Source organism: Mytilus californianus, unplaced genomic scaffold (assembly GCF_021869535.1).
Source record: "Mytilus californianus isolate M0D057914Y unplaced genomic scaffold, xbMytCali1.0.p SCAF_9, whole genome shotgun sequence".
NCBI lineage: Eukaryota > Metazoa > Mollusca > Bivalvia > Mytilida > Mytilidae > Mytilus > Mytilus californianus.
This window is the reverse complement of record NW_026262745.1, coordinates 24385053-24409936: the sequence shown is the minus strand read 5'-3', so window position 1 is coordinate 24409936 and position 24884 is coordinate 24385053. Positions and strand designations below refer to the sequence as shown.

General features: G+C 33.6%; 1 protein-coding gene across 1 annotated transcript; it reads left to right on the top strand.

The window, feature by feature from the left end:
• The first annotated feature begins 1432 nt into the window (after positions 1–1432).
• LOC127714772 (uncharacterized) lies at positions 1433–22899 on the top strand. Its single transcript, XM_052220810.1, has 9 exons — positions 1433–1533; positions 1668–1698; positions 14041–14071; positions 17980–18032; positions 19565–19825; positions 20439–20637; positions 20913–21005; positions 22111–22203; positions 22413–22899. The coding sequence occupies exons 2-9, from the start codon at positions 1685–1687 to the stop codon at positions 22668–22670; spliced, it is 1002 nt and encodes a 333-aa protein (XP_052076770.1). The 5' UTR covers positions 1433–1533; positions 1668–1684; the 3' UTR covers positions 22671–22899.
• Positions 22900–24884: the final 1985 nt, after the last annotated feature.

Sequence of the window (24884 nt, the reverse complement as noted above, 5' to 3'; positions counted from 1 at the left end):
GTCGAAAAATAAACTGACAACGCATTGGCAAAAAAAGAAAAAGACCAAAAGACAAACAACAGTACACAAAACACAACACAGAAAACTAAAGACTGAGCATCAAGAACCCCACCACAAAACTAGGGGTGATCTCAGGTGCTCCGGAAGGGTACGCAGATCCTGCTCCACATGTGGCACCCGTCGTGATGCTCATGCAAGTACAAATCCGGCGATGATTTTAATTCGATAGGTCACATTCGAGGAAAAGAAGACGGGATTGTGGTCACGTCAATTGGAACATATCCGTGGTCATCTGTGAAACAGATAATCAATAATGGTCAACCAACTCGTGATGGCGTCCGCAAAATTTACGAAGTAATGATTTGAACTTTACCACTTGAACTCTTGGTTTAATAGTTCCTTGTGAGCAGCAAACCTCTATCAAGGAAATCATGATAGGAAATACAAGCCCTGGAATATCGTATCACTGGGAGATATATACTCCGAATGCAGGCGCTGCTGGAATGTTGCTACATAGAAATGGAAAGTTAACAATTTGGAAGCTAAAATCATCCCTTTTGTCAGTCGATATATGGAGAGACTTAACTGTATCTGTTGTATCCTTTATCTCAAGTTCGATGGGATAGATGTGTTTTACATAGTCACCAAACTTTGAAATATCTTTTTCTGAATTTTATGAAGACATGCGAGACATATCTCTGTGTAATAACAATTTATTGGGAATAAATCAATTTAATAAAAAAAAAACAAAAAAAAAACAGATTAGTAGAAATTTGAATTCACATTGAACAAATTATTTTGATATTTTTTTGCAAATTCAGCAGCATTAAAAGGAAACTTTTCAGTGAAATGTGACATTTAATCATTTATAATCTTTAAATAGCCCAAAGTTTAACTTTGTTTTATTAGTTTGTCTTAGTTGAAATAATAGACGGTACGGGTTGACTTTTAAGACGGTCTTAGTTGACTTATCATACAAGGTCTCCAGGCCGACTTATTCCATAGCATCATAAGAGCGTATAGCAGATTATGATTATTTTGCCTTAACTTAAACACTAAGGTAACATAGATGTTGATTTTTTTATATTAAAAAATCAACATTTTTTTCAATATTAAAAATTCGTTTATTAATAGTAATACATCCGACTGAATATCTAATATTAAAAATGAATTTTAAATATTAAAAATTCATTCTTAATATTAAAAAAATCATTCTTATTATTAAAAAAATCATTCTTTAATATCAAAAAATCATTTATTGATATTAAATAGGATTCGTCATTTTTCGGTCTAGATATTCATGCTTTCTAAGAATATACGTGTATGTGAGAAAATGGATACTCTCTTTTAATTTGAACAGCGTAAGTGCGTTTTTATAGTTTCCGAGTATAATATCATTAAAGGGACATAACGCGGAAAACAATATTCTCTTATAAAATTCTTTGGAAGGTTTAATGCAAGATACAACATATAGATTAAATGTAATGTGTGTAATGAACGTTTAATTCATATGCAAGTCAAAATATATTTCAGGTAAGTAAAACGATTTCATAGTTCTGATAAATCGACATGATTGTGCATGTAAAACCTCTAGTGTATAAAGGTATATCGGATATACACTTCACCTTTGATGTAAATTTATATGTACACATTTATTTACATTCCAGGTAAACTTGTAAAGAAAATGGCAAGCCAAAGGTACGTGCATAAGAATCAGAATGAAAGATCCAAATATTGTAATAAAATATAGATTTATAGAATATAAAAGGCTACCTTGATTGCTAACATAATCGCTGTGATCAGCAGATCGTAAACTAAGCTACTTAATAACCGCAACATTGTGTTATCTGTTTAGGTGAATTGTAAAATAAATTACTAAATCAGAGAACTTTTGTTTTTCACACGAATAATCCTGCCCTTATATTACGCCCAGTTATATAATGATTATTACTCCATTACCAAATTTGATAGTGTCAAATTTTGTTCTGTAAATACATGGTCATATATATGTAGCTCGCTATATATACAAGTCGAAATTGAAAACAACGTTCAAACCTATGATTGCGTTGGATAAAAACCGCAATTTTTATACGTGTGCATGCAAAACAAATTTCTTGGTAGAGGGGTCTAAATACAGCACAAACAACATCTTCCAAAGGACCAAAAAAGTGAAAAAGTATATTTTAACAAAACGCATTTGACTAACAGGTCGAACAACAAATGTTCTTAAACCCTGCTGACTGCCATTGGCGATTGCCAAATAAACGGATCACCGATGTAATAAATGGATCTTAATTATAAATTTAATACTAAACAGAAAACAATAAACTGGCGGAAAAGATAACATACCGCAAACAAAAGGTGCAAAGGTTTTTGTACACCATATCCGGATTTCGACAATTAATGTCTCTTCAGTGATGTTAGGAATCGAAACGGTATTTGGAAAGCCATACAATTTACCTCAATTTGGGATAGACTCTTGAATTTTGAGGAGTCAAAATAGGATGAACGGATAATATAAACCCGAAGGTAAATATAATACAAGCCCATACGAAAAAATATAAATTGAAAACAACGTTCAAACCTATGATTGCGTTGGATAAAAACCGCAATTTTTATACGTGTGCATGCAAAACAAATTTCTTGTTAGAGGGGTCTAAATACAGCACAAACAACATATTCCAAAAGACCAAAAAAGTGAAAAAGTATATTTTAACAAAACGCATTTGACTAACAGGTCGAACAACAAATGTTCTTAAACCCTGCTGACTGCCATTGGCGATTGCCAAATAAACGGATCACAGATGTAATCAATGGATCTTAATTAAATTTTTAATACTAAACAGAAAACAATAAACTTGCGGAAAAGATAACATACCGCAAACAAAAGGTGCAAAGGTTTTTGTACACCATATCCGGATTTCGACAATTAATGTCTCTTCAGTGATGTTAGGAATCGAAACGGTATTTGGAAAGCCATACAATTTACTTCAATTTGGGATAGACTCTTGAATTTTGAGGAGTCAAAATAGGATGAACGGATCATATAAACCCGAAGGCAAATATAATACAAGCCCAAACGAAAAAAATATAAACAAGTCTAAATTGAAAACAACGTTCAAACCTATGATTGCGTTGGATAAAAACCGCAATTTTTATACGTGTGCATGCAAAACAAATTTCTTGTTAGAGGGGTCTAAATACAGCACAAACAACATTTTCCAAAAGAACAAAAGAGTGAAAAAGTATATTTTAACAAAACGCATTTGACTAACAGGTCGAACAACAAATGTTCTTAAACCCTGCTGACTGCCATTGGCGATTGCCAAATAAACGGATCACAGATGTAATCAATGGATCTTAATTAAATTTTTAATACTAAACAGAAAACAATAAACTTGCGGAAAAGATAACATACCGCAAACAAAAGGTGCAAAGGTTTTTGTACACCATATCCGGATTTCGACAATTAATGTCTCTTCAGTGATGTTAGGAATCGAAACGGTATTTGGAAAGCCATACAATTTACCTCAATTTGGGATAGACTCTTGAATTTTGAGGAGTCAAAATAGGATGAACGGATCATATAAACCCGAAGGCAAATATAATACAAGCCCAAACGAAAAAATATAAACAAGTCTAAATTGAAAACAACGTTCAAACCTATGATTGCGTTGGATAAAAACCGCAATTTTTATACGTGTGCATGCAAAACAAATTTCTTGTTAGAGGGGTCTAAATACAGCACAAACAACATTTTCCAAAAGACCAAAAAAGTGAAAAAGTATATTTTAACAAAACGCATTTGACTAACAAGTCGAACAACAAATGTTCTTAAACCCTGCTGACTGCCATTGGCGATTGCCAAATAAACGGATCACAGATGTAATCAATGGATCTTAATTAAATTTTTAATACTAAACAGAAAACAATAAACTTGCGGAAAAGATAACATACCGCAAACAAAAGGTGCAAAGGTTTTTGTACACCATATCCGGATTTCGACAATTCATGTCTCTTCAGTGATGTTAGGAATCGAAACGGTATTTGGAAAGCCATACAATTTACCTCAATTTGGGATAGACTCTTGAATTTTGAGGAGTCAAAATAGGATGAACGGATCATATAAACCCGAAGGCAAATATAATACAAGCCCAAACGAAAAAATATAAACAAGTCTAAATTGAAAACAACGTTCAAACCTATGATTGCGTTGGATAAAAACCGCAATTTTTATACGTGTGCATGCAAAACAAATTTCTTGTTAGAGGGGTCTAAATACAGCACAAACAACATTTTCCAAAAGACCAAAAAAGTGAAAAAGTATATTTTAACAAAAACGCATTTGACTAACAGGTCGAACAACAAATGTTCTTAAACCCTGCTGACTGCCATTGGCGATTGCCAAATAAACGGATCACAGATGTAATCAATGGATCTTAATTAAATTTTTAATACTAAACAGAAAACAATAAAATTGCGGAAAAGATAACATACCGCAAACAAAAGGTGCAAAGGTTTTTGTACACCATATCCGGATTTCGACAATTAATGTCTCTTCAGTGATGTTAGGAATCGAAACGGTATTTGGAAAGCCATACAATTTACCTCAATTTGGGATAGACTCTTGAATTTTGAGGAGTCAAAATAGGATGAACGGATCATATAAACCCGAAGGCAAATATAATACAAGCCCAAACGAAAAAATATAAACAAGTCTAAATTGAAAACAACGTTCAAACCTATGATTGCGTTGGATAAAAACCGCAATTTTTATACGTGTGCATGCAAAACAAATTTCTTGTTAGAGGGGTCTAAATACAGCACAAACAACATTTTGCAAAAGACCAAAAAAGTGAAAAAGTATATTTTAACAAAACGCATTTGACTAACAGGTCGAACAGCAAATGTTCTTAAACCCTACTGACTGCCATTGGCGATTGCCAAATAAACGGATCACAGATGTAATCAATGGATCTAAATTAAATTTTTAATACTAAACAGAAAACAATAAACTTGCGGAAAAGATAACATACCGCAAACAAAAGGTGCAAAGATTTTGGTACACCATATCCGGATTTCGACAATTAATGTCTCTTCAGTGATGTTAGGAATCGAAACGGTATTTGGAAAGCCATACAATTTACTTCAATTTGGGATAGACTCTTGAATTTTGAGGAGTCAAAATAGGATGAACGGATCATATAAACCCGAAGGCAAATATAATACAAGCCCAAACGAAAAAATATAAACAAGTCTAAATTGAAAACAACGTTCAAACCTATGATTGCGTTGGATAAAAACCGCAATTTTTATACGTGTGCATGCAAAACAAATTTCTTGTTAGAGGGGTCTAAATACAGCACAAACAACATTTTCCAAAAGACCAAAAAAGTGAAAAAGTATATTTTAACAAAACGCATTTGACTTACAGGTCGAACAACAAATGTTCTTAAACCCTGCTGACTGCCATTGGCGATTGCCAAATAAACGGATCACAGATGTAATCAATGGATCTTAATTAAATTTTTAATACTAAACAGAAAACAATAAACTTGCGGAAAAGATAACATACCGCAAACAAAAGGTGCAACGGTTTTTGTACACCATATCCGGATTTCGACAATTAATGTCTCTTCAGTAATGTTAGGAATCGAAACGGTATTTGGAAAGCCATACAATTTACCTCAATTTGGGATAGACTCTTGAATTTTGAGGAGTCAAAATAGGATGAACGGATCATATAAACCCGAAGGCAAATATAATACAAGCCCAAACGAAAAAATATAAACAAGTTTAAATTGAAAACAACGTTCAAACCTATGATTGCGTTGGATAAAAACCGCAATTTTTATACGTGTGCATGCAAAACAAATTTCTTGTTAGAGGGGTCTAAATACAGCACAAACAACATTTTCCAAAAGACCAAAAAAGTGAAAAAGTATATTTTAACAAAACGCATTTGACTAACAGGTCGAACAGCAAATGTTCTTAAACCCTGCTGACTGCCATTGGCGATTGCCAAATAAACGGATCACAGATGTAATCAATGGATCTTAATTAAATTTTTAATACTAAACAGAAAACAATAAACTTGCGGAAAAGATAACATACCGCAAACAAAAGGTGCAAAGGTTTTTGTACACCATATCCGGATTTCGACAATTAATGTCTCTTCAGTGATGTTAGGAATCGAAACGGTATTTGGAAAGCCATACAATTTACTTCAATTTGGGATAGACTCTTGAATTTTGAGGAGTCAAAATAGGATGAACGGATCATATAAACCCGAAGGCAAATATAATACAAGCCCAAACGAAAAAAATATAAACAAGTCTAAATTGAAAACAACGTTCAAACCTATGATTGCGTTGGATAAAAACCGCAATTTTTATACGTGTGCATGCAAAACAAATTTCTTGTTAGAGGGGTCTAAATACAGCACAAACAACATTTTCCAAAAGAACAAAAGAGTGAAAAAGTATATTTTAACAAAACGCATTTGACTAACAGGTCGAACAACAAATGTTTTTAAACCCTGCTGACTGCCATTGGCGATTGCCAAATAAACGGATCACAGATGTAATCAATGGATCTTAATTAAATTTTTAATACTAAACAGAAAACAATAAACTTGCGGAAAAGATAACATACCGCAAACAAAAGGTGCAAAGGTTTTTGTACACCATATCCGGATTTCGACAATTAATGTCTCTTCAGTGATGTTAGGAATCGAAACGGTATTTGGAAAGCCATACAATTTACCTCAATTTGGGATAGACTCTTGAATTTTGAGGAGTCAAAATAGGATGAACGGATCATATAAACCCGAAGGCAAATATAATACAAGCGCAAACGAAAAAATATAAACAAGTCTAAATTGAAAACAACGTTCAAACCTATGATTGCGTTGGATAAAAACCGCAATTTTTATACGTGTGCATGCAAAACAAATTTCTTGTTAGCGGGGTCTAAATACAGCACAAACAACATTTTCCAAAAGACCAAAAAAGTGAAAAAGTATATTTTAACAAAACGCATTTGACTAACAGGTCGAACAGCAAATGTTCTTAAACCCTGCTGACTGCCATTGGCGATTGCCAAATAAACGGATCACAGATGTAATCAATGGATCTTAATTAAATTTTTAATACTAAACAGAAAACAATAAACTTGCGGAAAAGATAACATACCGCAAACAAAAGGTGCAAAGGTTTTTGTACACCATATCCGGATTTCGACAATTAATGTCTCTTCAGTGATGTTAGGAATCGAAACGGTATTTGGAAAGCCATACAATTTACTTCAATTTGGGATAGACTCTTGAATTTTGAGGAGTCAAAATAGGATGAACGGATCATATAAACCCGAAGGCAAATATAATACAAGCCCAAACGAAAAAAATTAAACAAGTCTAAATTGAAAACAACGTTCAAACCTATGATTGCGTTGGATAAAAACCGCAATTTTTATACGTGTGCATGCAAAACAAATTTCTTGTTAGAGGGGTCTAAATACAGCACAAACAACATTTTCCAAAAGAACAAAAGAGTGAAAAAGTATATTTTAACAAAACGCATTTGACTAACAGGTCGAACAACAAATGTTCTTAAACCCTGCTGACTGCCATTGGCGATTGCCAAATAAACGGATCACAGATGTAATCAATGGATCTTAATTAAATTTTTAATACTAAACAGAAAACAATAAACTTGCGGAAAAGATAACACCGCAAACAAAAGGTGCAAAGGTTTTTGTACACCATATCCGGATTTCGACAATTAATGTCTCTTCAGTAATGTTAGGAATCGAAACGGTATTTGGAAAGCCATACAATTTACCTCAATTTGGGATAGACTCTTGAATTTTGAGGAGTCAAAATAGGATGAACGGATCATATAAACCCGAAGGCAAATATAATACAAGCCCAAACGAAAAAATATAAACAAGTTTAAATTGAAAACAACGTTCAAACCTATGATTGCGTTGGATAAAAACCGCAATTTTTATACGTGTGCATGCAAAACAAATTTCTTGTTAGAGGGGTCTAAATACAGCACAAACAACATTTTCCAAAAGACCAAAAAAGTGAAAAAGTATATTTTAACAAAACGCATTTGACTAACAGATCGAACAGCAAATGTTCTTAAACCCTGCTGACTGCCATTGGCGATTGCCAAATAAACGGATCACAGATGTAATCAATGGATCTTAATTAAATTTTTAATACTAAACAGAAAACAATAAACTTGCGGAAAAGATAACATACCGCAAACAAAAGGTGCAAAGGTTTTTGTACACCATATCCGGATTTCGACAATTAATGTCTCTTCAGTGATGTTAGGAATCGAAACGGTATTTGGAAAGCCATACAATTTACTTCAATTTGGGATAGACTCTTGAATTTTGAGGAGTCAAAATAGGATGAACGGATCATATAAACCCGAAGGCAAATATAATACAAGCCCAAACGAAAAAAATATAAACAAGTCTAAATTGAAAACAACGTTCAAACCTATGATTGCGTTGGATAAAAACCGCAATTTTTATACGTGTGCATGCAAAACAAATTTCTTGTTAGAGGGGTCTAAATACAGCACAAACAACATTTTCCAAAAGAACAAAAGAGTGAAAAAGTATATTTTAACAAAACGCATTTGACTAACAGGTCGAACAACAAATGTTTTTAAACCCTGCTGACTGCCATTGGCGATTGCCAAATAAACGGATCACAGATGTAATCAATGGATCTTAATTAAATTTTTAATACTAAACAGAAAACAATAAACTTGCGGAAAAGATAACATACCGCAAACAAAAGGTGCAAAGGTTTTTGTACACCATATCCGGATTTCGACAATTAATGTCTCTTCAGTGATGTTAGGAATCGAAACGGTATTTGGAAAGCCATACAATTTACCTCAATTTGGAATAGACTCTTGAATTTTGAGGAGTCAAAATAGGATGAACGGATCATATAAACCCGAAGGCAAATATAATACAAGCGCAAACGAAAAAATATAAACAAGTCTAAATTGAAAACAACGTTCAAACCTATGATTGCGTTGGATAAAAACCGCAATTTTTATACGTGTGCATGCAAAACAAATTTCTTGTTAGCGGGGTCTAAATACAGCACAAACAACATTTTCCAAAAGACCAAAAAAGTGAAAAAGTATATTTTAACAAAACGCATTTGACTAACAGGTCGAACAGCAAATGTTCTTAAACCCTGCTGACTGCCATTGGCGATTGCCAAATAAACGGATCACAGATGTAATCAATGGATCTTAATTAAATTTTTAATACTAAACAGAAAACAATAAACTTGCGGAAAAGATAACATACCGCAAACAAAAGGTGCAAAGGTTTTTGTACACCATATCCGGATTTCGACAATTAATGTCTCTTCAGTGATGTTAGGAATCGAAACGGTATTTGGAAAGCCATACAATTTACTTCAATTTGGGATAGACTCTTGAATTTTGAGGAGTCAAAATAGGATGAACGGATCATATAAACCCGAAGGCAAATATAATACAAGCCCAAACGAAAAAAATTAAACAAGTCTAAATTGAAAACAACGTTCAAACCTATGATTGCGTTGGATAAAAACCGCAATTTTTATACGTGTGCATGCAAAACAAATTTCTTGTTAGAGGGGTCTAAATACAGCACAAACAACATTTTCCAAAAGAACAAAAGAGTGAAAAAGTATATTTTAACAAAACGCATTTGACTAACAGGTCGAACAACAAATGTTCTTAAACCCTGCTGACTGCCATTGGCGATTGCCAAATAAACGGATCACAGATGTAATCAATGGATCTTAATTAAATTTTTAATACTAAACAGAAAACAATAAACTTGCGGAAAAGATAACACCGCAAACAAAAGGTGCAAAGGTTTTTGTACACCATATCCGGATTTCGACAATTAATGTCTCTTCAGTGATGTTAGGAATCGAAACGGTATTTGGAAAGCCATACAATTTACCTCAATTTGGGATAGACTCTTGAATTTTGAGGAGTCAAAATAGGATGAACGGATCATATAAACCCGAAGGCAAATATAATACAAGCGCAAACGAAAAAATATAAACAAGTCTAAATTGAAAACAACGTTCAAACCTATGATTGCGTTGGATAAAAACCGCAACTTTTATACGTGTGCATGCAAAACAAATTTCTTGTTAGAGGGGTCTAAATACAGCACAAACAACATTTTCCAAAAGACCAAAAAAGTGAAAAAGTATATTTTAACAAAACGCATTTGACTAACAGGTCGAACAACAAATGTTCTTAAACCCTGCTGACTGCCATTGGCGATTGCCAAATAAACGGATCACAGATGTAATCAATGGTTCTTAATTAAATTTTTAATACTAAACAGAAAACAATAAACTTGCGGAAAAGATAACATACCGCAAACAAAAGGTGCAAAGGTTTTTGTACACCATATCCGGATTTCGACAATTAATGTCTCTTCAGTGATGTTAGGAATCGAAACGGTATTTGGAAAGCCATACAATTTACCTCAATTTGGGATAGACTCTTGAATTTTGAGGAGTCAAAATAGGATGAACGGATCATATAAACCCGAAGGCAAATATAATACAAGCCCAAACGAAAAAAATATAAACAAGTCTAAATTGAAAACAACGTTCAAACCTATGATTGCGTTGGATAAAAACCGCAATTTTTATACGTGTGCATGCAAAACAAATTTCTTGTTAGAGGGGTCTAAATACAGCACAAACAACATTTTCCAAAAGACCAAAAAAGTGAAAAAGTATATTTTAACAAAACGCATTTGACTATCAGGTCGAACAACAAATGTTCTTAAACCCTGCTGACTGCAATTGGCGATTGCCAAATAAAGGGATCACAGATGTAATCAATGGATCTTAATTAAATTTTTAATACTAAACAGAAAACAAAAAACTTGCGGAAAAGATAACATACCGCAAACAAAGGGTGCAAAGGTTTTTGTACACCATATCTGGATTTCGACAATTAATGTCTCTTCAGTGATGTTAGGAATCGAAACGGTATTTGGAAAGCCATACAATTTACCTCAATTTGGGATAGACTCTTGAATTTTGAGGAGTCAAAATAGGATGAACGGATCATATAAACCCGAAGGCAAATATAATACAAGCCCAAACGAAAAAATATAAACAAGTCTAAATTGAAAACAACGTTCCAACCTATGATTGCGTTGGATAAAAACCGCAATTTTTATACGTGTGCATACAAAACAAATTTCTTGTTAGAGGGGTCTATATCGCCATGGCAGTCAGCAGGGTTTCAGAACATCCGTTGTTCGACCTGCTAGTCAAATGCGTTTTGTTAAAATATACTTTTTTCACTTTTTGGTCTTTTGGAAAATGTTGTTTGTGCTGTATTTAGACCCCTCTAACAAGAAATTTGTTTTGCATGCACACGTATAAAAATTGCGGTTTTTATCCAACGCAATCATAGGTTGGAACGTTGTTTTCAATTTAGACTTGTTTATATTTTTTCGTTTGGGCTTGTATTATATTTGCCTTCGGGTTTATATGATCCGTTCATCCTATTTCGACTCTTCAAAACTCAAGAGTCAATCCCAAATTGAGATAAATTATATGGCCTTCCAAATACTGTTTCGATTCCTAACATTACTGAAGAGACATTAATTGTCGAAATCCGGATATGGTGTACAAATTTTTGCACCTCATGTTTGCGGTATACCCTCTTTTCCGCAAGTTTTTTGTTTTCTATTTGGTATTAGATTAAAATTAAGATCCATTTTGTTACATCTGTAATCCGTTGATTTGGCAATCGCCATGGCAGTCAGCAGGGTTTAAGAACATCCGTTGTTCGACCTGCTAGTCAAATGCGTTTTGTTAAAATATACTTTTTCACTTTTTGGTCTTTTGGAAAATGTTGTTTGTGCTGTATTTAGACCCCTCTAACAAGAAATTTGTTTTGCATGCACACGTATAAAAATTGCGGTTTTTATCCAACGCAATCATAAGTTTGAACGTTGTTTTCCATTTAGACTTGTTTATATTTTTTCGTTTGGGCTTGTATTATATTTGCCTTCAGGTTTATATGATCCGTTCATCCTATTTCGACTCTTCAAAATTCAAGAGTCAATCCCAAATTGAGGTAAATTATATGGCCTTCCAAATACCGTTTCGATTCCTAACATCACTGAAGAGACATTAATTGTCAAAATCCGGATATGGTGTACAAATTTTTGCACCTCATGTTTGCGGTATACCCTCTTTTCCGCAAGTTTTTTGTTTTCTATTTGGTATTAGATTAAAATTAAGATCCATTTTGTTACATCTGTGATCCGTTTATTTGGCAATCGCCATGGCAGTCAGCGGGGTTTAAGAACATCCGTTGTTCGACCTGCTAGTCAAATGCGTTTTGTTAAAATATACTTTTTCACTTTTTGGTCTTTTGGAAAATGTTGTTTGTGCTGTATTTAGACCCCTCTAACAAGAAATTTGTTTTGCATGCACACGTATAAAAATTGCGGTTTTTATCCAACGCAATCATAGGTTTGAACGTTGTTTTCAATTTAGACTTGTTTATATTTTTTCGTTTGGGCTTGTATTATATTTGCCTTCGGGTTTATATGATCCGTTCATCCTATTTCGACTCTTCAAAATTCAAGAGTCAATCCCAAATTGAGGTAAATTATATGGCCTTCCAAATACCGTTTCGATTCCTAACATCACTGAAGAGACATTAATTGTCAAAATCCGGATATGGTGTACAAATTTTTGCACCTCATGTTTGCGGTATACCCTCTTTTCCGCAAGTTTTTTGTTTTCTTTTTGGTATTAGATTAAAATTAAGATCCATTTTGTTACATCTGTGATCCGTTTATTTGGCAATCGCCATGGCAGTCAGCAGGGTTTAAGAACATCCGTTGTTCGACCTGCTAGTCAAATGCGTTTTGTTAAAATATACTTTTTCACTTTTTGGTCTTTTGGAAAATGTTGTTTGTGCTGTATTTAGACCCCTCTAACAAGAAATTTGTTTTGCATGCACACGTATAAAAATTGCGGTTTTTATCCAACGCAATCATAGGTTTGAACGTTGTTTTCAATTTAGACTTGTTTATATTTTTTCGTTTGGGCTTGTATTATATTTGCCTTCGGGTTTATATGATCCGTTCATCCTATTTCGACTCTTCAAAATTCAAGAGTCAATCCCAAATTGAGGTAAATTATATGGCCTTCCAAATACCGTTTCGATTCCTAACATCACTGAAGAGACATTAATTGTCGAAATCCGGATATGGTGTACAAATTTTTGCACCTGATGTTTGCGGTATACCCTCTTTTCCCCAAGTTTTTTGTTTTCTATTTGGTATTAGATTAAAATTAAGATCCATTTTGTTACATCTGTGATCCGTTTATTTGGCAATCGCCATGGCAGTCAGCAGGGTTTAAGAACATCCGTTGTTCGACCTGCTAGTCAAATGCGTTTTGTTAAAATATACTTTTTCACTTTTTGGTCTTTTGGAAAATGTTGTTTGTGCTGTATTTAGACCCCTCTAACAAGAAATTTGTTTTGCATGCACACGTATAAAAATTGCAGTTTTTATCCAACGCAATCATAGGTTTGAACGTTGTTTTCAATTTAGACTTGTTTATTTTTTTCGTTTGGGCTTGTATTATATTTGCCTTCGGGTTTATATGATCCGTTCATCCTATTTCGACTCGTCAAAATTCAAGAGTCAATCCCAAATTGAGGTAAATTATATGGCCTTCCAAATACCGTTTCGATTCCTAACATCACTGAAGAGACATTAATTGTCGAAATCCGGATATGGTGTACAAATTTTTGCACCTCATGTTTGCGGTATACCCTCTTTTCCGCAAGTTTTTTGTTTTCTATTTGGTATTAGATTTAAATCTGTAATCAGCGATTTATAACAGGAATTATGTAGTTGAAAAGCGATGAACTTTTAAATTTTGAATAGGTGAAAGATACCAAAGGGACATTCAAAATTACATGCATCATTTATACTTTTTAGGCTTAAGCAAAAGACAGTTAACCATGCAGGCGTAAGTAATAATATATTTCTTCTCTTGAGAACGAGTACCTATGATTGGTGCATTCAATCACTCGAAAACGATAAAGCAAATTGAAAAAAATGACCTGAATTACTTGCCATTGGTTGAGCCAAATAAAAAAAAACCCTATACTGTCTCAATCTATTTTTATTTCTTCTTTCAATTAGCTGAATGCAAATTGATGTACTGTTGTTTGCAGCTGTCATTTTTTTCTTGTCCTTTGATGCCTTTTTTATAACTTACTTGATCACTTACATAAGTGTTACAGTTCATATTCAAATGCACAGGAAAATTTAGGTTTGAAAATTTCCATTTTTATGTAGCAATATTCCAGCGTATGGAGGTTATATGTATTCTTGTGAATCTCCCAGCTAATGCGACATTCAAGAGCTTTTATTTCCTATTAGGAATTATTGATAGATAGTTTGGTTGCTGCAAATCTGATAAAAACAGATTGTGTGTCCACGCTTTGTCTTCTTGTGTGTAAAGCACGGACATATGATCTGTATTTCAATCAGATCGGCTTGCTGCTTACAAGGGAGTTATGAAACATACTGTTCACCATGGTAAAATTTAATCCATCACTTCGAAAGTGGTAACAGACACCATCATATAAAATTAGGAAGACGTGGTAAGATTGCCAATGAGACAAATCCCCTCAAGAGACGAAATGACACAGAAGTTAATAACTATAGGTCACCGTACGGCCTTCAACGATGAGTAAAACTCATACTGCATAGTCAGCTATAAAAGGCCCCGAAATGACAAATGTAAAACAATTCAAACGAGGAAACTAACGGCCTAATTTATATATCATGATTATATTTGGTTGACTGCTTTCGAATATATGAATCAGATTATCACGGATATGATCTACTTATCGTGGTGACAATATCGTCAGCCTTTCTTCGACCTCGTGATCAGCAAATACAACCTATATATATATATACATATATATATATCAGATCTAACATTGTTGGGCTGATGTTAAGACGAGTTGTATATACAGAATGTACACATCCATGTATCACCATCACTGCTGGTGATCCGATGGACAAATCTGTTGTAGAGTTGTCACTGGTTCAGACGTACTTATGAATATAATTATTTCTGTCACTGTATCTTGCATTAATTTGTAGGATCCTTTACAATAGATATTTCAGCTGATCTGTAACAATTCCATCCTCATGCCTTATATATCATGTACTGTATTACGACGCTAGATTAAAACTGACGAGGAAAGGTAACACCCGGCCACCGAAAGCTTTATTTTTTGAAGCCTAGGTGGTCGAGTGGGCTAGCACGTCGGAAACAGTGCAGGCGATTTGGTGTCACGATATCTCAGTAGCATGAGTTCGAATCCCGGCGAGGGAAGAACAAAAAAATTTGCGAAAGCATATTTACAGATCTAACATTGTTGGACTGATGTTTAGACGAGTTGTATATATATATATATTTATAATATTTATTTATAATTAAGGTCCATTTATTACATCGGTGATCCGTTTATTTGGCAATCGCCAATGGTAGTCAGCAGGGTTTAAGAACATTTGTTGTTCGACCTGTTAGTCAAATGCGTTTTGTTAAAATATACTTTTTCACTTTTTTGGTCTTTTGGAAAATGTTGTTTGTGCTGTATTTAGACCCCTCTAACAAGAAATTTGTTTTGCATGCACACGTATAAAAATTGCGGTTTTTATCCAACGCAATCATAGGTTTGAACGTTGTTTTCAATTTAGACTTGTATATTTATATATATATATATATATATATATATATTGAGGTAAATTATATGGCCTTTCAAATACCGTTTCGATTCCTAACATCACTGAAGAGACATCAATTGTCGAAATCCGGATATGGTGTACAAATTTTTGCACCTGATGTTTGCGGTATACCCTCTTTTCCACTAGTTTATTGTTTTCTGTTTGGTATTAAATTAATAATAAAGATCCATTTTGTTACATCTTGTGATCCGTTTATTTGGCAATCGCCATGGGCAGTCAGCAGGGTTTAAGAACATCCGTTGTTCGACCTGTTAGTCAAATGCGTTTTGTTTAAATATACTTTTTCACTTTTTTGGTCTTTTGGAAAACGTTGTTTGTGCTGTATTTAGACCCCTCTACCAAGAAATTTGTTTTGCATGCAATCGTATAAAAATTGCGGTTTTTATCCAACGCAATCATAGGTTTGAACGTTGTTTTCAATTTATACTTATTTATATATATATATACAATTCTAAATTGAAAACAACGTTCAAACCTATGATTGCGTTGGATAAAAACCGCAATTTTTATACGTGTGCATGCAAAACAAATTTCTTGGTAGAGGGGTCTAAATACAGCACAAACAACATTTTCCAAACGACTAAAAAAGTGAAAAAGTATATTTTAACAAAACGCATTTGACTAGCAGGTCGAACAATGGATGTTCTCAAACCCTGCCGACTGCCATTGGCGATTGCCAAATAAACGGATCACCAGATGTAACAAAATGGATCTTAACTATTAATTTAATACCAAACAGAAAACAATTAACTTGCGGAAAAGATGGTATACCGTAAACATGAGGTGCAAAAATTAGTACACCATATCCGGATTTCGACAATTAATGTCTCTTCAGTGATGTTAGGAATCGAAACGGTATTTGGAAGGCCATATAATTTACCTCAATTTGGGATAGACTCTTGAATTTTGAGGAGTCAAAATAGGATGAACGGATCATATAAACCCGAAGGCAAATATAATACAAGCTCAAACGAAAAAATATAAACAAGTCTAAATTGAAAACAACGTTCAAACCTATGATTGCGTTGGATAAATATTAAACATGAAGGGTACCACTAGTGGAGCAAGGGCTGCTTACTTTTTTTGGCACATGCAGGAGTTCCCCTTGATTTTGCCAGAATTCGTGTTGCGTAATCATTAGTTTTTGTGGATTGTTGTTTGTCCATTGATTTACTAGTCTTTCTTCGACTTGTAGTTTTTGATAATCCCATTGCTATAGGCTCTGTTTCTTTTCTTTACAAATAATCTTATACTTGCACCCTAGCACATTTATTGTACTTCAAAACATGATTAAAATGTCGAACACCAAGATTAAAAACCAATTATTGTTCATTTTGAGGCTGGTTTGCAAGTTTCTTGCAGTGTTATGTTTTTATTAGTTTTAAATGAATTGGCTTTTCAGGGTTTAACTTACCACCTGAGTTAGCCGCGGAACCGCTCTGATGGTCTTTATGATACTTTTTGACAATTTGCGGACCAAAGAGCTACGGATTAGTCCTAGGTTAAAACATTCGGAATGGTGACCCAGGTTCAGGTCACACTATTCCAAAAAAAAAAATCATGATTTATCACCCGTGCGTAGCTTGTTAATGTAGTTTCGTTAGATATTTTTCTATAATATAACGTACCTATTTCTGTTTGAATATTCATTTCCTCGACACTATTATGATAGTGCTAGCTTGTTTTTATTTTTCTAAACAACACCCTGTATGAAATCTTTCACAGTCGAATAAAAGAACAAGTAGCGAAATGGTATCCATCAAACGGAACACATAATTTTATGTTGTCAATAAAATAGTCCAAACTGCTTGTTTATGATAGTGAGGTACAGATAATGTATTTTGTTATTAGAATCAGACTCTCCAATTTTACGTTTTTTCCTTTCTAAAACAAGATATACATGGTGTATACGTCAACAGTTTTTTTTTATGAAATAGACAGATTTTTCATGTTTAATGCGAGCAATACAAACATTTTAGTTTTGATTCTGACTTTATTCTACCTACATTTACGACACCAGTAATCTACCGAACAATGAAGTATACACATGTTTAATTCAGTTTAACCAAGGTACCAATTATTATAAAGCATTTCATTTATTGTCTTTAACAGGGTAAGCCTGTATACGACTCGAATGTTGCTACACGTTTGGAGGAAGAAAAGAGGTACTTTTATTCTGTACATGTCACAAATAATATGTTCCAAACCGTAAAAGAAAGGGAAAGAAATGTAACCGAAGTGTATTCCAACAGAATATTTCCTTTTTTTAATTGAGATTTCTGATGAATCTTGACCAAGAAAGGGCGAATGAATACCCCCTCCTTAAGGAGCAAAAGCAACTATGTTTTGCTCTGCGGTTAAACAGAGAAATATAAGATTTCAAATTACACATATGTTTAAAAGCAACATATATTTATCCCCAACATGTATTTTGAAAGACTATAAAAAAAAGTATGATAAGGTTATTATCATCACTTTTTGGCCCTTAAATTCGAAATCAAAAAGTATTCAAAAAGTATTAAAAGTATTGTTCAGTTGTTAACAAAACATTGGTTTGACATATATCAGTATTTATATATTTGCTTACATAATTTGCCGAGGACTAGGACTTCAAACGTCTTGCATTTAAATTTAAGATCACTGCATAACCCCAAATTGCTAGTCTCATTTTGAGATCTTATTTATATTTTTAAAATATGCTTTATTGAAATAAGTTGATGTTCGTAAATTATTTGGGTAAGACTGTGACGCATGTTTGAGGACCCCTTTGTTACTTCAATGCTAAACATATGGAAATTTTGTAAAACATCCACATAATTTCCCCTTGTACTCTTATATTTGACAAGTATGTACCTTATAGGAGATTACTGCATGCTGTGCTTGCTAGCAATGATTTCTCATAAAAGCAAGTTTTTAAATAAAGATATCATATTAGTTAAAACAAGTACAAATATGGACCTATTCAAGTACACCTTCTAGCGTGCGCTCGACTTGAGTGACTCAGCACGAAGATTTTTGGATTGTAAAGGTATTTCATGGCTTTTTGTAAACAATAAACGCCAGCACAACATGGACAGTGTGTAATATATGTTTAAAATGTTAGAACGGAAAGCTCTGTAATAAAGTCTATGGATTTTCTGTAAAAATCTTAGCTTGATTTGCCACAAAATTCCAATTTTCTATTAAATGCAATGAAATAATAAATATTGTTGCTGTGAACGACGTTTCCCTTTGGTAAACGACAAAATGCCATGTCTCTTTTATTCAGTAATTTTGCTGCTTTTGATGTTATTAGACTTTGAAAATCTCGTAATACACAGGCTTACAGCAGTGGTCATATATCTTAATTCGACAAAAACAATGTGTAAAATGGCCAATTTTGAAATGTTTACGACTTTATCTAAAAAGCAATTGATATGCTGGCAAACCGTAAAAGTTTCATTTTTTCCCCATGAAGACAGTATTTAAATTATTTTTTAAAATTTTAACACAAAAAACGACAAAAGAAATCAATGTCTATTTCGTGAAACTAATCAAAGGGAACACATTCTGTATCTATAGTCCTGATGAGCAGATTAAGGAGAATTGTTTTTCTCTGTCTTTATTGGGTTATGTGATATGAGTACAAACTGTAGGGATACTGATTAACCCTTCCAAATTCAAGTAATGATTTAGGATTTATGTTTCTATATAATAGAGAATCAAAGAGGAAAGACAAGAAGATAGACGAATTGGAAAAGGAATTATCAGTAATGAAAAAATTGCTTAAACAGGAAAAAGCTGAAAGAGAAAAGATAAATCATGGACATGAAAAGATGATTTCAGATTTGAAACATGCTCATGGGAAAAATCTTGATAAAACTTTAAGAGATGAAAATGACAGACTGAAACATGAAATTGACAAAATAACCATAGAGAAGGAGGATCTTGGAAAAGAAGTCGATCGTTTGAGAACAAGGTAAGTCGATCATTTGAAAATAAGGTGTGTAGTTCAAATTCGAAAAAATCAAACAAGAATTGGAACAAAGAATCAAGGCAACAAAAACTTCGATTTCAGCTCATATTGAAAGAATTGTAACTACGTGTTCAGTGGCGGATCCAGGGGGGGGGGGGGGGGGGGGTTCCCGGGGTTGGAACCCCCTTGTTTTGACGATCAATGCTTTTGAATGGGGACATATGGTTGGAACCTCCCCTTTGTCCTTGGTTGGAACCCCTTTAAAAATGGCTGGATCCGCCCCTGGTGTTGGTCTGAATTAACAACTTCGCATTACATTTTTATGTTTACAAAAGTAACTAATTACTGACGAGCTCGCTTCCTTTAGACGTGCACATGATCTTTAGATATCATTCCTCCATTCAATTTATATCCATGACAATATATGCTTAGAATAATTACTATATTACAAATAGTAAAACCTAAGTTATTATTTATAATTTTTTATCCGTAACAATGGACGTTCTGTGGAAATCAAATGAAAAACCACTTAGATATGTTTTAATTACCTTTGTTACTTTTGACCCAATCAGGTATACTACATCTAATGTGAGACTGTATTTACATGTTATTTTAGTTTGAGTAAAGTAGCTGGGGACAGAATGATGGACGGAAATCCTTTTGTCACCGATTTGAGTGACCCAAACCGACCGCAGAGACTAGCAGAGAAATTCAACTGTCTATACGATAACTCATGGACTGATGCATTCGAAATCCTGTTAGCGAAGAAAAAAGACGAAAAATCTATATGTAAAGTTTTGTTGGATATATCGGAGGTATAAACATTTTTAAAGTACTGTGATTCATTATTATTCGTTGGATACTAATTTTCCTGGAATTCGTGGTTAAAGGTGGACCACGAATTTAAATGATCAGCAATTAACAAATTTTCTACAGGCTTGTATGCAGACTTTGTCAAAACCGCGAAATCAGATATCTAACGAAAATCATACCCACGAAAATAATTAGACCCACAGTATTCTATTTAAGTTTATTTTAACCAAGTCAGATTGTTAAATGTTTATGATTACCTTATTATTATTTTTTTCAGGCATGCTGGATATATTGTTCTGGACTTTCAAAACACCAGTTTTCCAGTTTACAAAAAGCTTGTATGGAAGCTCAGTTACCTGTTACGCTATCTGTACGTAAGTTCCATACTAACACTGTAATGCATTTGTGATTAATGAATAACATTTATTAAGTAGTGTGTCTGCCGGATTCGTTTTTAATTGTTTAAAAAGGGCGGAAGGTTATTTGGTATTTGGTAACAACGACAATACCTGAATTACAGGCTCCTGTTCTTACTATGTGCTGTTACACCTCTGTTTCTCGTTCAGGAAAGTGTTGAGCTCCGGCAAACATGGTTTACACAACCACATTCTGTATGTGTCTATCCCAAGTCAGGTTGAGTGGTTGTTGCTGTATATCATATTTGCTTTTCGTTTATTGTTTTGAACATAATCAGGCCGTTAGTACGGTAACTTATAGTTGCTAACTTCTACGTCTTTCAATTGAAAAGAAAGGATATGGTATCCATGCACAACACAACACAGCACAAAAAACAGTGCTTTTATTGCTGCTCTGCATCTAAAAGTCACAGTGAGGCCTTCGACACGGAGCAAAAACTCTTAACTCGCTGAAAGTCGTCAAAACATGAAAGCATAAACACACGATGGTTAGAATTTGTATAGTGTCCATCTTCTTAACTGAAAGTAAGATAGTCAATTAAAATCATCCAAATCTGTCTTAGTATGTTATTGTATATCGTTTAAGAATGTCATTTATTCAATTACCTTCATCGTTTACGTCAATATTGATAGTGTGTTGAATTAGGGAACAGCAAGCTTTTCCCTTCACATGGAGCGCTTCGATTCTTTGTCCTTTTAGAATAGAAATAATTCATGAGAGCTTGAATTTATATTTATTTTACCACGGGTTGATCCTTTATGCTGATATTTTACTATCGCTCGTGGTAAAATATTTAGCGTAAAGGGCCAACCCGTGGTAAAATCACGATAAATTCAAGCTCCCATGAATGATTTCGTATTTATACATTAATCTTAATCTATAAATGTTTTCATTTTCGTTGTAAAGGCCCAAATATGACAAAACTCCAAGTATTTATAGAACTCAGACATATACTAAAAAACAAACCGAAAAAAACCCAACAATGTAAACCTTTTCATGTGTTGTCAATTAACATGTCATGAGTACTGTGTTCATTCTCATTTTTGGTTTTTTGGAAGACTGAGATGAAAGAAGACTCAAGTGCTTACACAAAACACCTCACCGACGCAAGGCGGTCATGTGCTCGAACGTTTATTCCATTGCTATGTCAAGTAAGACACTTATATAGATTAAAATTATAATTTTTATATGATTTGAGTCTATTTTACTCAATTATACATATGTGTTGCAATTTTTCAAGTTTTGATAGTCAACGATTTGTTCAATTTCTTTTCAAGTCCTGATATTCCTAACCGTTAAGTTGAATAAAAATGTTGAGCTTCGCTTTTTAATTTTGTAATATAGTTCTTGTATTTTGTAGCACTTCTGGGAAAAGGAAATGAATAAAGACCACAAAAAAGAAGAAACATTGAAACCCTATGTAGACGCCTGCCTCGAACTCTTTTGGTACAGTGCGATTACTGATCCACCTCTATATTATTCATTTATCGCTGATAATCTTGACGACTTCAGGGGATATACAAAAAATGGTGACGAGATGGACTTTATTGTCTGGCCGGCAATGTACTTGCATGAAAACGGTCCACTTTTGTATCAAGGAGTAGTCCAATATAAATAGAACGATAAGGGATAATTGTATAGGAACATACAACCATGTCTCTAATGGATTTATGTTTTCTGGATTTGGGTATACTAATTATTTGATTTTATTGATTTAGAATCTATGTGACTGTGTTTATTGCATTTGTTTTATTGTATTATCTTTACATTTTATTATTTCGAAATTATTTTACCAATAAGCACTGTATGTTTTTGTACTACAAGTGGTGAGACTAATTAAATATTGAATGACGAATCTTGAATACACTTGTCAGCTTGTTCTTTCGAATCTCGAAAAAAGAAAAGTCTCATAGTGTGTTTAAAAAATATGTGCTTCATCAGTACATATCCCAATTTATCTATCAAGTTTCTAAACAAATTCCTCGATGGTTCACTAAATAAGCATGGGAAAGGTAGTTAAGTTAATATTGAAATATAAACATAAGAAGATGTGGTATAATTGCCAATGAGACAACTTTCCACCAGAGACCAAATGACATTAAATGCATATATAAACTACTAGTATTTAGCTTTCTTGCGGAGAATAAAACAATTCAATACCTTAAATGTGCACATCTATTATATGAACAGTATAATTAACAATTTTACAAGGTTATTTGGTCTAATACTAAAATGTAAAATTTGGGTTCACAGACAAAATACATGTGCTATAATCATGAAAAATAGCTGTTTTAATGTACAGTATATGTCAGAAATGCATTCGACAATAAAAAAACATTCAAGTTTTTCAAATAGTCGCTAAACCATGAAAATAAGGTCAAGGGCAATGGGCATATGCCAGACGTAAACTTCTCTTAACATAATACCTCTATATACAAGGTATGAAGTATCCAAATCTTCTACCTTCTGAATTATAAAGCTTTATACACATAGTTAACAGTCATCGCCAGATTAGCATTCCTATGTCTCACATTCTTCGACAGATGAGACAAAATTCTTTCTCTCAATAAATGGGTTTTTATTTTCATCCAGCTTTGACCCGATTTTTTTTATTTATCGCAATCTTACAAGCTTGAAGGTGTAAATCATTGAAGAAGACAAAAAATAAAAGACTCGCATTTGAGTGCGTGATGCCAAAAATTAAGGAGTCCAGCATCGGTTATGTTTTCATTAAGTGCCGTTGCCAAATACATACGTAGACAGTTTTGCATGGCATATATAGTCGTTTGTTGCTGTTGCTAAAGTGCAAGGAAGAGACGCATCTTCTATATGGATGTTGTGGGCGGTCCCCGAATGTCTGGTTTTATACGTAATCCAGTCGAGAGTTTATCAAACAGCTTATTTAAAAAAAGAATTAAGAACCCTAGTATTTCAATTTAAGACTTCCGCGTATTAGATGTTTTACTACGACACTACCTGTATACTATCTACCCTGGTTTGCTTAAATAAGAACAGCACATATATACCAAACAATTTTCGCTTTATTTGATTCCGTGCTTTACAGTAAGTTGACAATATAAGACAAGAGCAAGTAAAAACAAAACTATACCAAGTAGGGATTAAGAGATTGGGGTTTTAAAATCTATGTATAAATATTGGATGTTGACCTATACCAAAACGAGAAGGCTAAGCATCCATGAAACAAGTTTTCAAAAATTTATCAGACACTTTACCTCATACCGGTCAACTAAAAATGCCGACAAAAAGCTAAATTTTATAGTGACAATAAAAATGAAGCGTGCTAAAAGCCCTGCCTGGATAGTTCTGTAAGAAAGTTATATCAATGAAATCTTTATAGTAACTTGACACAGGCTTTTGAATTAGATAGCATAATTATATGTTTAATATAAACACCATACGCATTTTACTCATGTATTCTACTACAAAGAAAGGGGAAAAATCCCCCGAAATATTTACAATTGCTAACAATAGACTTGTGTCCATACAATTGGTCAATCAATAAATCTAGACCGTGGAAAATTTTTGCATGTGAGCATTAAAAAGCATAACAAAAATGCCGAACCCCAAGGTAAATTCAAAATAAGGGGAAGTCCATAAAAGCTGCCAAAACCAAACGTTATCAACCAACGGAACGAGTGAAAAACAGTTGTTTTATAGCTAGCCAAACCTCCTACTTGTATGACAGTTGTTTATAGTTCCGTTATGTCGACAAAATTGGGTGAGCAACCCAAACAGCATAATTTGTATGTTGTTTGTGCGCTACCCGGTCTGCTTTCAGTTGCTTTTTCTAATATTGACACTATATAAATTT